We start from the raw sequence: 12,670 nt of genomic DNA on the forward strand, positions 1-12,670 counted from the left end.
TGAGCTAAGACGACTTGTTATTTGCTCTTACTAAAACCCATTTTAGTCATGCAAAGTATATGTTCGGTTTGAGCAGAACAGGTGGCCAACAACGAACAGTGATCTTTGGTGATGGATGAGAGAAAAAAAGGGGTTGTACCTGCAAGGAACCCCAATGCCAGAGTAAGAAAGAGAACAAAGGTACAACAGAAAGTATGAAGTTTGGGCAAAGTTTGGATTACCTTGCCCTCTAGGAGTAGAGGGCTATTTATAAGGTTCTCTTTGAGGTGGACTGGGTCACGCTATATTTGTGGGTTTGGCCGTAATTCCAGGGCCCAAAATATAGGAAACCGTTGACTAGGTCTTGGCTAGCCGAGCAGAATGAACTAGTCGTTGGCGGGAACGGATGCCCAACGTGCTCCTGTAACCCTTGGTTGTGGGGGACCCACTGATTAGCCGTGCTCAGTCGAAGGGGAGATTTGCTCTTGCTGGCTCCATGGATTTGGCCAATGCTTCTTGGGTCGTTTTATACCAATGAGTGGATTGGGCTAATTGGAACAATTGGGGTAGTCTATAACAGTATACAATTGAAAAATAAATAAATAATTATATGAAAGCATACAACGGAATCCATGCTAACTTCGTGAAATGTATTTTTTCAAAACAATTAAATTAATGATAATAGAGATGTGTTTCTATTATTATTTTGCATGGTGATTGGTGAATGATTATTGTCTTAGTCTTTTCGTTTTTATTTTATTTTATTAATTATTAACATATATTACAAGAATAATATATTTGTGAAGATGCTTAAAGTGTTTTAGCCATTTGTAGGTGTAACCTTAGATGTCATTGAATTATGATTGAATTTAAAACTTGTATCATCTTTATTATTTATCGTAATAATCTTTTCTTTATTATGTTTATTTGTAAAGTAATAAAGTGTCAAAAATATTTAACTCATTCATTAAATTGTTAAGTGTTTCTTAAATGTGAGACACTATTAAATATAAATATAAATATAAAAATAGTATAAAAAAATCAAGTAATTTTAAATTACATTAAATAATATATATAAAAAAACGACCACGTGGTTAAAAGCCACGCGCTCTACCAGCTGAGCTAAGACGGCTAATGATTTTTTCTTACTAAAATCCATTTTAATCATGCAAAGTATACAATTGAAAATGAATAATTATATGGAAACATACAACTTAACCCAAAACAATAAAATTAATGATAATAGATATGTTTATATCATTATTTTGCATGGTGAATGATTATTGTCTTAGTATTTTCGTTTTAATTTAATTTTATTAATTATTAACATATATTACAAGAATAATAAATGTTTGAAGATGCCCAAAGTGTTCTAACTATTTGTAGGTGTAACCTTAGATGTCGTTGAATTATGATTGAATTTAAAACTTGTCTATCTTTATTATTTATAATAAAAATCTTTTCTTTATTATGTTTATTTGTAAAGTACTCCCTGTCTTTTTTATTATAAGTCGCTTTTTAAAAAAATTGTGTTTAAATATAAGTCGTTTTATAATTTCGATGAATAATTATTGATACTTCTTCTATTATATCCTTAAATAATTATTATTATCTCTTCTTTCAATTATGTAGATTTATCTTCCACACATCATCAATGTCATTAGCGAAGAATAATTTTGTAAAACCCTTCGTAATTTCTCATTTTCATACAATAATTATTATTATTTTAAACTTTTATAAAAAATCCAAAACGATTTATAATAAAAAACGGAGATAAGTGTCAAAATTATTTAATCCATTTATTAAATTTTTAAGTGTTACTAAAATGTGAGACATTATTAAATATAAAAATATTAAGTGTAAGAAAATAAAATAGTTTTAAATTACATTAAAATAATATAGAAAAAAATCATAACACCCCCTTAAATGTCAAAATAAATATATAACGTGAATCAAACCCACGACCATGTTTGTACATTTTTTTTCCTCATATTATACCCTCATATTAAAATGAGTATTCTCATTAATGCAATATAATGGAGAAGACAAGAAGGAAAAATCATAAGGGACAACCATGAAGGTCAAAGCTTGGAGAAGCAAGACCATTCATAGGTTTAACTAAGATTTTTCCATTGGCTTGACCAAATAATTGTGTCAGTGTCCATAATCATATTCTTTTAATTTTTCATATATCTGTATGTATGATGCATGATATTTTGTTAATTTGAGAGACATTTTGTATGAGAAACATAAGCCTGTGAGATGGCTTATAAAAATCCAGTGAAGTTAATATATAGTTACAGGGAGATCAACAACAGCAAGAAATGAGCTTTGTCCCACAAAAGTAAGGCCCAGCTACATGGATCAAAATTTGCCATAATATTTCATCCAGACCAAGACCATGCTTCTATCCAATTTGTTAATCTCAACTTATTCCACCTCATTTTTAAGCGGGCTTAAGCATGGCCGACCAGCTCATTTTGCCAGCCCTATCAAAAATATAGATAATGAAGGCAGCCAAAGCAGCAAATGCTCATGAATTCATCAGTAGAATGACTGAAGGGTACAGAACCGAGCTTGGTGAGAGAGTACAGTTATCAAGAGGACAAAAACAAAGGGTAACAATTGCTAGAGCTATTCTGAAATATCCAACCATTCTTCTGTTGGATGAACTGGATACAATAACAGAAAGAGTTGTCCAAGGAGCTCTTGATAAGCTTATGGAAGTTCGGAAGGCAAATTTTGGTAGCTCACAGTCTCTTGACTGTTTGCGACAGAGACAGCATTGCAGTGCTGCAACACGGAAAGGTTGCTGAAATGGGAAGTCAAGAGAGGCTGACGGCTGAACCCGGAAGCATCTATAAGCAATTGGTTTGTCTACTGTGAGAAAAGCATGAACAAGAAGACAGTTAATGAATTCATTAGGAGTTCCCCAAGTTAATATAGAATTATAGATTCAAACTATACTTGCAGTTTGCAACTTGAATTGAGGTAAGGCTTTAAGAGTGTGGCTGATGACTAATCCATCCATGAAAGATGTTTTCATACATACTGTTTTTATACACAAATGCTACCAGATAATTAAAGGTCTATATTTGGCTATTGCAGAATTTAACAATCTTGGAAATTCTGAAATTTGCACTTAAAACCAGAATATCAGAAAACTATTCATATCCATCATTAACAAAACAACTCTTTTGAATTAACAAAATGTCAGGAAGAAAAAAAAAACTAATCAAAAGCACTGTTTCACAATGTTAATCAGAAGGGAATCTGCATGAAATTCACCATCTGATTATTCTACCAAGTCATGTAAAAGATTGCAGCATGGTTAGCAATTCATGCCTATGCACTTCCTTCAAAATTCGAAAAGACCAACCCACTAAAGACTTGTGTCCATGCTTCATGATGCAACTAGTGTAGAACAACAACTAAGCACATGACATGCTCAACATACAAGAGTTATTTCTACGAGGCTTCTTTGAACATTGGGGTCCACCAAGTAGATATGAAACTGCAAGCGGCTCAACCGCTCAAAGATATGTTGTAGCAATTACAACATTTGTTATTTCCTTCTCGAGTTCGGCTTCATCAACCCACAATGAACTTCGTTTATGCAATAATTCTTTCTTCTCGGCCTTCTTCTCTTCATGCTTTTTGGCTTTCATCCTCCAATTTTCAAGTTTCTCTGCTCTCTCTTTTAACTGATCCACGAAGATAAGAAATATATCAATAGCAATAAGCATAAACTATACCAACAATGACTAGGTTACTGAAAAATATGAAACAAACAAAATGTATCAATAGCAATAAGCAAAATCTATACCAACAATGACTGGGTTATTGAAAAATTTGAAACAAACACTGTGCAGAGAAACTAGATCAAAGTTTCTCTCAAACAAAAAATTAAAGGAAACAAGAAATGAGTTCAACTTACATAACTTATCTGAATATAGATTTTCAGTATCGATTACAAATGCATCAATTAAGAGATAATTGTAATACAAAGACAAAAAAAGTGGTTAACTGTAAGGTATAAATACAACACGTGGACGCTTAATTTATGATTGAAAAACTAGTCGTTAAAGTTCATGGACTCTCCAACCTGTATATTGTCAATGTGAAATCCACCTTGACTATAGTAAAAATAGGTCCATGTACGTATTAAGCCAAAGAGACATACTGTAGACATATAATGTTTTCACTTTTCACAGAGTAAGGTATGATAAATGTATTTAGGGGTTAGTTAGAGCACATGGATATCAACAGAACATTATCTTGCTTCAAGAGTAGACTTCAAGGTTTAAAATTTAAAGTTTAGAACAAGTTGAATTTAAAAATCTCAAATATGAACATATAAAAAGAGACACAAGTTAATTCAGGTTCATTTTACTTTTGTCCAGCTTATGACCAATTACACTCGCTTACATGTGGCTAGGAAGTTAACTATAGAGTTAGACAATCCAACATCCATTTGGTTTTATATATTAACAGCTATCTTTTCAATTAATTAAACAGTAATAAAATGAGACATATACTCTCAATCTCATTGAAGTTTTTAGGTAAGTGATTTTGAGTCGTGATACATAAATAAACTGCCCATAAACAATGACCAGCCTATCTGTGAACTAGCAACAACAAGACTACAAGAGTCTAATGTCATTATTTGTAATGTCAAATTAAAACAGGGACAATAGAAAAAGACATGCTTAGGATTTGGACAGCACTAGTGAAAAACTCTAATACAAAGCTTATCATAACCATCAGAAGGAGGAGACTACCTATCATAAAAAAAGTTTAAACTAATGACACGTGACCGAATTTCAGACATATGTTTTCCACTATTTTTCTTAGATCCGTGCTCTTGTACGAGATATTTACTAGTTAATAAGAATGATAGGTTTCCTCAATAGTTGGTCAACATCAGCAGTCATCATAGTGATAAAGAAAACCAAGAACACCTAAACTAACTAATAACAAGTATTGAAAATAAACAAGTGCAAATCAAAAAATCAAACATAAATAGCTATTTTGACCATTAAAAGCAAAATTGTAATGATAGATTAATTTATATAAATAGTTGTTTCCCTATTTGAAGCAAAATTGTAATGAGAAGATTAATTTATATACGTAGACAATGTAAAGCATTTTTACGCACAAATTACACCATAATGTCACTTTGTCAGATCATTCCTAAAATATCTTCATAAATATTTATATAGGAATACACAATTGAATATAAGTTACACTCACAATGCATACAAATGAAAGGTGATTGAATTGTCTTATTTGAGTTATCTACCGGCGTAGACACTTGGAAAATTGCTTGGGATAACTTATGGAAAAAACTTATGATTTGTCCATAAGCTGTTTACATCTTACTTCCATCAGCTTTGATTGGCTTATTTAAGCTTATCTACTGACATAAACACATGTGAAACTGTTCTGGAGAGCTTATGAAAACAACTAATGATTTATCCATAAGCTTTTTTCAGCTTACTTCCATAAGTTCTTTAGTATAGCTTATGAAAACAGCTTATTTCAAATATTAAAATAGTTGACCTGTATTTCATATTGTTATATAAATAGTTTATACATAAACAGTTATGTAAAAAGTGACTATGCTATAAGTACTTAATTAAGTTGTTTAACCAAACAAGTCCTTAATCCAAATCATAATAAACTCTTCATCATCTTCAATTCATCTAAAAAAATCCTCACATTCATTCACAACATGCAATTCGTAGATTCAATTTCCAAAATACTAAATTGAAAAAGATGACTTACAAGGGTTTCTCGAAACTGTTGTTGAGCAATATTCCGTTCCTGAGCCCTAACTTCTGCAGCCTGAGCCTTAAGTTTCTTACGCTCTTCATTAGCAACTCTAAGTGCTTCCCTCCGAGCCTCATCCTTCCGTTGCTTCTCCAACGCCATAGCCTCCATTTCTCTTATGTACTCCTTCCGAACCTCCTTCACTTGCTTTGCGTAGTCTCTCCGAAGCTGGGCAAGCATTGCTTCGGCTTCCTTAGGATCCTTCGGAGCTTGCCAGCTTCCAACAAAGGAGCTCGGCGATAGGAACTTGTGATTTTCACGGTGGTTGTTGTGGTGGGAGTGTGACGCACGTGTGGCAAATGAACGCGCGTGTGAACGCAACAAAGTCCTCCACATCATTGAATTGAGATCTTACTGCAAAATATAAAAGATGATTTAATAAACAAACAACAGAATAGTGTTTAACTGTTTATATCAAGAAAATCAATTCTAATTGAAATCGAAATCTATATAATTGCAAACATGAAATTCTCAAAAACCACCCTTTTACAGTGACAGTAGAGGAGAATTTCAAAATCTATATTTGCAAAAATTGAAATTGAATTGCGGAATGTGATTGCAGCGATTGCTCCTAGCTCTGGAAAGAGAGGAATTTACTTACCTTGGAAGAAGAAAATTCGAAACCCTAGTTCTGAGTGTTAAAGGGTTTGAATTGTTGTAGGTTGAGTTGTTTGGGTTTTCGTTAGAAATGAAACCTCTATAAGAATTCTCTCAATTTTTTTAAGTAAAATCTCAGCCATTTAACATGAGAGAGAAAAAATTAATTTACAATAAGTTAGGGAGTATTAAATAAATTTTAAAATATTAAAAAAAAAATTTGATAATGGTCTTGATATTTACGAAATGTGGTACAACGAACCTAACTTTTCTGGATACATCCCATAGTAGAAATGTATCTGTAAACACACCGACAATCAAGTTATTGACAGTTATAAATGTGAAATTTTAAAGTTTAGAATAGTGTATATTTGAGTATGAACTCATCCTTAGATTTTATAGTCATATTCAAGGGTTCAAATGCTTTAAAATATTCTATAAAGAGACTTGTCTTAAAGATGAGGTGTCATGGAATCTATATGTCTTTATTGTTTCACGGTCCTCAAGCGTTTAGTCAACTTTTATCTATTATACGGCTAGAGTGTGAATGTTTTATGATTTAGAATTTAGGCATAATTAATCCCTCAGTCCCATAAGATAATTTTGAGTTACGAAACAGTCCCACAATTAAAAAAAGTAACATTAAAGTCCCTTAGTATTTGCCCCGTTAACAAATTAGATCCCATTCTGTGAGTCCAGGTTTACACCGTCTGTTATTGCCACAGTGGCATGCCACCTGTTTCCATGAGTCAGCACACGATATATCTTTATTATATCTAGGTTTTCTTTGATCAAATATATGTATTTCTTCTTAGAGCTCCATCTTCTTATCCTTTCTGTATTCATCTTCTTCTTTCAACTTCTTCTTGTTTCACACTTGTTTCTAATGTAAATGTCAAGTTGTGATTCTAATACAACGTCCGTCATTCGCAGAAACAAGAGGAAGGAATGTTTTTGCCAAGATGAATGTGTTCTGCGTACTGTGGGCGACATGAACAGTGTGAATTTTGGGGGAAAATTTTGGGGGTGCCGAAATTTCCGAAACCATGTGAATAAGGGCTGTAATTTCTTCAGATGGTTCGAGGACGACATTATTGATGAAAGGGATTTGAAGATCCAGAGGCAAAAGAAGAAAATTCAGAAATTGAAGAAAGAGATCAACAACACTAGGGGATGGTTGAAAGTGGCTATAATTCTTGGAATAATGAGCTTAATGTGTAATGTTATTTTTGTAACAATTTTCTTTTAGATTGGTTAGTGTACGAGCCTAATGTGTATTGTTGTTTTGGGGTTAGGTTTTCTTTTAGGTTGGTAACTTGTATGAGCTTAATGTGTAATGTTTTGGTGTTGTGAGAAATATTGTAATGAATTGGTTTGGTATCAATTTTCAACAGACACAATGTATCAGTTTTCAACAGACACAATGTATCAGTTTCAATTTTATGTGTAATGTTTATGTGTTGTATCAGTTTTATGTGTTATGAATTGTTTTATGACATCTATAAATAGAGAATATTGTTTATAGTTGTATCAGCTTTATGTTTTAGAGAATATTGTGTTATGACATCTATAACTTTATGTGTTATGAGTTGTATCAGTTTTATGTATATATAGATTTCCTACAATTAAAATACCAACATATATATGTGAAGAATGTCTAAAATTTTAGCAAGATAGGAGCAGTTTTAATAAATCTGTATGAAGCAAGGTCAATTGCATAATTGGTATCAATTTTCAACAGAATTGTGCAAAAGAAAGTTACATTGAAGGTGGCATTTATAAGCCATAGTCATTGTACACAAAAGGTGGCATTTATAAGCCATAGTCATTGTACACAAAATGTGCCATTTACAAGCCATAGCCATAGTACACAAAAGGTGGCATTATAAGCCAATGTCAACACAGCACAAAAAAAGACAGTTAAAACCTAGTACACAAAAGAGACATTAATTCACAGCACAAAAGTGGCAGTTAAAACTTAGGGTTGACTTGCAACTTGCTTTTTGGGACCCTTTTGAAGTCCCTTTTTTCTTTTTGGGTGGTTGTTGAGATGAGCTTGTAGTTGGTGTAGCAGAAGAAACAGTTGTTGGTGGTGCAGCAGAAGAAACATTTGTTGTTGGTTGTTGGCTTGATGGAGCAGTGGTCTCAGTTTGTTGGCTTGATGGAACAGTAGTCACAGTTGGTGGCAACTTGCAAGTGGCCTTGTTGTGGCCATCCTTATTGCACCTACTACACTTGATACCAAACTTTGCCCTTTTAAGTTGTGTTGCACTTCTTACTTGTTCCCCAGCCTCTTTGTTACTTTTCTTTTTGGGTCTACCAGGTTGTCTTTTTATAGGAGGTGGTTGTAGGTCAACAGCATCTGTCTTGGTCCAAAGAGTAGCTCCATTGGCCGGATATATCACAGGAGTATAGCATGCTTCATAGCACTCCTTTTTGTAATAATCAGGAACAAAATCATCTACTTCTAATCGTTGATCATTCAAACATGCATATGCATGACAGCATGGTAGCCCAGTCAGCATCCATATTCTACATGAACATTCATGCTTTGACAGATTCACATAATACTTTTCTTCTATGATTGTTATGTGCCTAACCTCATATTCTACCTCACCTGCACGCCTGTTACAAATAAAGGAATACAATACATAAGAGTTACTTCATGTATCAGGTCAGAGTTAATCTACTTCATGTATCAGGTCAGAGTTAAGAAAGAAAATTACCTAACCATCCAATAGTTAGTCAGCTGAGATTGTTTTGCCAACTGCTTTCTGATATTGGGCAGAATAGTATCATTATATTTTGCAATCCTTTTCCTGTTAGACTCCCATCTCATCATCAGATACACCCTAATCTCTTCAAGCATAGTCACAATGGGCTTGGCTCTTGCAGTTACAAAGACAGAGTTAAATGCTTCAGACATATTATTCACCAAAGTGTCACATTTTGGACCACTTTTAAACATTGATTTACTCCAAAACCTAGGTGGGATCTTCCAAATGTGATTAAAGGCATTTGGATTCTCATCTTTAATTTGTCTCATAATTTTCTCCCAAGCATTTGGATGACTTGCATAAGCAGCCTTCCACATCAACTCCTTTAATTTGACACCAGGAAACTTCTTCTTGAAATTGCTATATAAGTGCCTACTCAACCAGAATATATCAGTACACAACCAGAATAAGATACACAATCAGAACATATAGGTGCCTACTCAACCAAATATATTAGTACACAATCAGAATAACTACACAATCAGAATATATAGATGCCTACTCAACCAAATATATTAGTACACAATCAGAATAAATACACAATAAGAATAAATGTTTACCTAACACAAATATGTTTATCAACTAGCCTGAATAAATACACAATCAGAATAAATACACAAATATGTTTACCTAACACAACCAGAATAAATACACAATCAAATATGTTTACCTAACACAAAACCTTTGATCAACTCCTGGTAGCAACTCTTCAAGTGCAAGTAACAAACCCTGTATCAAACTCATATAGGTTAGAACATGTAACAAACTCAATATCAGAATAAATGTATTAGTACTAACCTTCTGTTGATCACTTATAAATGTGTATGTCTTGCATATTCTGACACCTCCCAAATCAGTTGTTAATAATTCCAAAAACCAGCTCCAAGATTCTTTGGTTTCTCCCTCAACTACAGCATATGCTATGGGCAGCATTTGATCATTAGGATCCCTCCCAATTGCTGCAAGGATTTGTCCCCCATAGTAGCCTTTCAAAAAACATCCATCCAAACCTATAATAGGTCTACACTTGAAGAAACTGTCCTTGCAAGCTTTGGAGCAGATATAGATCCTTTGGAAGTGTGGATTCAAAGGCCTATCAAGATTCTCAGTATTGTCCTCTCCACCTTGACTGGGTTGACAAGGTTGACTACTAATAACCACAGTTGAACCAGGGTTGGACCTTAAAAGCTCATGTCCATAATCATGGATTCTTGTATATTGATCTCTAAAAGAACCATCTACAATGTCAACTGCAATTGACTTAGCTCTGTATGCAAGTGTCTTATTGATCCCTACATTCCACTTTTGTTTTGTTTTCTCCATGATATCCCTCAGCTTCAAGTCAGGATTCTCTCTCACAGTGCTGGTAATTTTTTTGCCCAACCATTTGGAATTCAAAAACCTAACCTTATAGTCTCTGCTACATGTGTGATTGTCAACAATCTTTCTCAGCTGCCATGTTTTTTTGTCTGCTAACCTTGCACAATATGACTCCCATGGACATCCTTGCTTACATATGACTCTCATTCTCTTCCTATCATTTTTCTTAAATTGGAGATTTCTACCTGAGTGTATGGCATAAGTTCTAATTCCTTCTTTAAAGTCTTCACTAGAAGCAAAATAAGTCCCTAATTCCCATTTGTAATCATCCATTTTTTTGGGAAGTTTGAAAGTTGGAAAATCATCTCTTATAACCTCATCATCTTCACTATCATAGTCAAGTGGTAACTCATCAGTATCATACTCCTCAGAATCACTGAAACAATAAATTAAGTTACGGGACTAAAAGAGTAATTAAGCCTAGAATTTATAGATCATTCTCTGGAAATAGTTGCTTCAGAGAATGATCGTCAAAAAATTTAGTTGTCTTGCTATTTGTGGTCTTTAAAAGTCGGTTGGTCCTAGTTGGAGGTGTATAGATAAGGTATGATTATCTCATACTTTAGTTCCAACGACAGGATGACTCAATATTAAGCAAGTATGAGCTTTAACCGAAACAAAACAATAATCCTTTAAGCATTGGTCGGTGTCATGTTGATGCTTGCTCCAAGGTCTTTCAAGTCAGCCCACCCTTCTCTCAATAAAAAGCCTTGGAGTATGTGTCTTGGATGTCAAGAGTAATAATCTTGAATTATTAGAGATCCCTAATGTCTAATTGGGGTCTGCTATTACTTTTACCCTTAATCACCATCAATTGTGGCTTGAGACTTGTCCTGACTTTTTCTTTTCTTTCTAAGATGTGGATTGAAACCTCAAAAGTAGGTATCATAAATTCAAGTGTACACTTGTTTGAGAAAATCTAGAGATGCATTTTCGAACAAAGTTGTGATTCTCGGCCATGGCAAAAACATCATTGCAGCCATAACTCTCCAAAAATATGTTAATGCATATGTCCCTGTATGCTACCCATTTGTTTTCAATACTACCTGATGTACCTTAAACAATTAATGTAGATTAAACAACTAACTATGAATCAAAACATAAAAAGAGAAAGATTTTTGAAAACTTACCAAATCAAATTGATGAGAAAGAGAAGCTTGAATGTTTGAGATGCTTGAAAGAAGGAGAAAGAGCTTCTGCTTCAATGGTATAAGCTTGAATGAATGGCTGAGAAGTTTGAATGTATGTGAGAGCTCAAATATTTTTTTAAGAACTTTAGAAAATGAAGAAGAAGGGAGATGGTCTTACACGAGGATATGAAACAACAGTGTCCAGAGATGCATCTCTGGATCACCCAATAATTTTTTAATAAATGATTTTTTACAGAGATGCATATTCGGACTCGCCTTTTATGCATATGGAGATGTGTCTCCGTATTAAATTTTGACATGACAGAGTGCCTCCTCAATTTACTTTGAGAAATGGTTTAAAAAAGGAACGTCCGAAAACTTTTCACTGTGGTGAGAGAGCACACATGAGGGTGGGAAGAGCAATTCTCTAACCTTAAGATGCAAAATTTTAATTTGTTATAAACCCCTAAATGTGGTCTTGTAGAAGCCCGAAATAAGAAGAAAGAGGGAATTGCTAATCTCATCCTATGTGGTGGAGAAACACTTTATAAAAATCCTAAAAGTGACCCTCGAATTCTAAAAGTGCACTCACTATATTCACTGCTCGTTCTAAAGAAGATGATCGTGTTATCTCAGAAGGAGGAAGCATTCATATATGTCTATCAAGTTCCTCCCTTAATAACATCCTTGCAGCAACAACTAATTGGTCATTTCCCATATCCAAGTCCCTTTCATTCTCTTCCTCTTCATTTTCATCCATAGGGGATTCTATCCAAAACTGGTGGCTTCGCATGGATCCTCTCCAGAAAACCTATCTTTGCAACAGATTTTGAGATCTTGAAATGAACGAGCAAGAAATAAAACACGTGGCATCCAACTATAGAGAAAGTTGGAAACATGTTTTCTACACAATGCGCTATGAAAAAAGAAGAAACACCAATTCTAATGCCTCGCACCCCAAATGTCATCAAATAA

The 12,670-nt window shown here is 33.8% G+C and overlaps 2 protein-coding genes across 2 annotated transcripts; both read right to left on the reverse strand.

Annotated features, from left to right (window-relative positions):
* Positions 1–3,133: 3,133 nt before the first annotated feature.
* LOC131596684 (beta-mannosyltransferase 1-like) lies at positions 3,134–6,569 on the reverse strand. Its single transcript, XM_058869412.1, has 3 exons — positions 6,413–6,569; positions 5,767–6,165; positions 3,134–3,683 (listed from the first exon to the last, which is right to left on the reverse strand). The coding sequence occupies exons 2-3, from the start codon at positions 6,148–6,150 to the stop codon at positions 3,513–3,515; spliced, it is 555 nt and encodes a 184-aa protein (XP_058725395.1). The 5' UTR covers positions 6,151–6,165; positions 6,413–6,569; the 3' UTR covers positions 3,134–3,512.
* A 3,172-nt stretch (positions 6,570–9,741) lies between these two features.
* LOC131598650 (uncharacterized) lies at positions 9,742–12,455 on the reverse strand. The gene is made up of 4 exons (XM_058871231.1): positions 12,379–12,455; positions 9,984–10,941; positions 9,856–9,914; positions 9,742–9,772 (listed from the first exon to the last, which is right to left on the reverse strand). Exons 1-4 carry the CDS (start codon positions 12,453–12,455, stop codon positions 9,742–9,744), a joined length of 1,125 nt encoding a protein of 374 aa, XP_058727214.1.
* Between the last annotated feature and the right edge of the window lie 215 nt (positions 12,456–12,670).

This window comes from Vicia villosa, linkage group LG4, assembly GCF_029867415.1.
Source record: "Vicia villosa cultivar HV-30 ecotype Madison, WI linkage group LG4, Vvil1.0, whole genome shotgun sequence".
Lineage (NCBI taxonomy): Eukaryota > Viridiplantae > Streptophyta > Magnoliopsida > Fabales > Fabaceae > Vicia > Vicia villosa.